General features: G+C 42.4%; 1 protein-coding gene across 3 annotated transcripts in view; it reads right to left on the bottom strand.

Annotated features, from left to right (window-relative positions):
• Positions 1 to 20: 20 nt before the first annotated feature.
• Positions 21 to 1,506, bottom strand: part of DAP3 (death associated protein 3) — a 35,162-nt gene continuing 33,676 nt past the window's right edge. For 2 of the 3 annotated variants that reach the window (XM_017509954.2, XM_017509950.2), the window contains exon 12: positions 22 to 582. In XM_017509954.2, coding sequence (XP_017365443.1) covers positions 337 to 582 — 246 coding nt within the window. In that variant the 3' untranslated portion in view covers positions 22 to 336. Of the gene's footprint in view, positions 583 to 1,506 lie in introns of all 3 variants that reach the window. The other variant, XM_017509951.2, reaches the window with a different exon arrangement.

Genomic DNA, 1,506 nt, shown 5'->3' with positions numbered 1-1,506 from the left:
AGTTGGAATGCTTTCAGTCAGATAGATAAAATATGGTGCAAAAAGTTAATTTTTGTATATATAATAGGACAGGTGTGGCAAAGAATTTCTTAGGTGCTAGGGTAGCCTCTTGCACAGCATGAATTATTCTGTGAGTGTCCTAGCACGAGTCTCTCAAGTGTAGTCCGTTGAATGAAAAAATGCAATAAAGAGAATGTGGCAGGAACCCAATCACCTGGAAACTGTCCAGTGGATGGAGTGGGTTTTGCTGCCTTCTTTATCATGGAGAATTTAGGGATAAAATCTCTTTTGTAAATTAAACCTTAACCACCTCCCACCCACCTTTTAGCATCTTAGTCAGAAAGTCAAGATAAAGGATAAAGTATAAATTAGAGGCTGTTGCTGAGGGAAGAGGACATCAAGGTTCTGATTCAGTGGGATTCTACTGTGATCACAAAGCCCTGGTAGAAAAAAACTAAATGGACCTTTCTCATGTTGAAGCCAATTGTTTTCCAAATAATACTGAATACAACTTTCAAATTCCTTTGGGTTATAGTTGGAAACCAGGATGGGAATAAAGGGATCCAGAGCATCAAATCCTTCCTGGGGAAGAAAAAGGATAAAGAAACATATTCGTTAAGAGACAAAGCACCAAACAGACAAACTCTACTTAAGCATTTTGAAGGCAAGGTCTTTTTCTTCTATTTAACTCTACTTCTCATCCTCTGGCGACATTGCTTGATACAGGACTCCACATATGGCTACATTAAAAAAAAAAAAAAAAACTGAGACTGTCTCAAATAAGATACAATAAAAAATAATAGGAAAAAATACTCTAGATGGAAAATAAATGGAAACAAATAAAGCAATCAAAATGAAACTGTATTTCAAATTAATTAATTCCTTCCTTCTTTCCTTCCTTCTTTCTTTCCTTTTCTTCCTTTCTTCCCTCCCTTCCTCCCTCTTCCCCAGCAGTTTTGCTCTTCTTGCCCAGGCTAGAGTCAGTGGCGTGATCTCAGCTCACTGCAACCTCCGCCTCCTGGGTTCAAGCGATTCTCCTGCCTGACCGCACACCTAGCTAATTTTTTGTATTTTTAGTATGGACAGGGTTTCATCATGTTGGCCAGGCTGGTCTTGAACTCCTGACCTCAGGTGATCTACCCGCTTCTGCCTCCCAAAGTGCTGTGATTACAGGTGTGAGGCACAATGTTTGGGAGACAAGGAATTTTTGAAGAGACTATTTGGCCGGGCATGGTGGCTCACGCCTGTAATCCCAGCACTTTGGGAGGCTGAGGTGGGCGGATCACGAGGTCAAGAGATCGAGACCATCCTAGCCAACATGGTGAAACCCCGTCTCTACTAAAAATATAAAAAATAGCTGGGCGTGGTGGCACGTGCCTATGGTCCCAGCTACTTGGGAGGCTGAGGTGGAAGAATCGCTTGAACCCAGGAAGCGGAGGTTGCAGTGAGCCAAGATTGTGCCACTGCACTCCAGCCTGGCAACAGAGCAAGACTCCGTCTCAAAAA

The sequence above is a fragment of the Cebus imitator genome, unplaced genomic scaffold (assembly GCF_001604975.1).
Source record: "Cebus imitator isolate Cc_AM_T3 unplaced genomic scaffold, Cebus_imitator-1.0 Scaffold427, whole genome shotgun sequence".
Taxonomy (NCBI): domain Eukaryota; kingdom Metazoa; phylum Chordata; class Mammalia; order Primates; family Cebidae; genus Cebus; species Cebus imitator.
The sequence above is the reverse complement of the archived record's forward strand: the minus strand, read 5'-3'. Positions and strand labels throughout refer to the sequence as shown.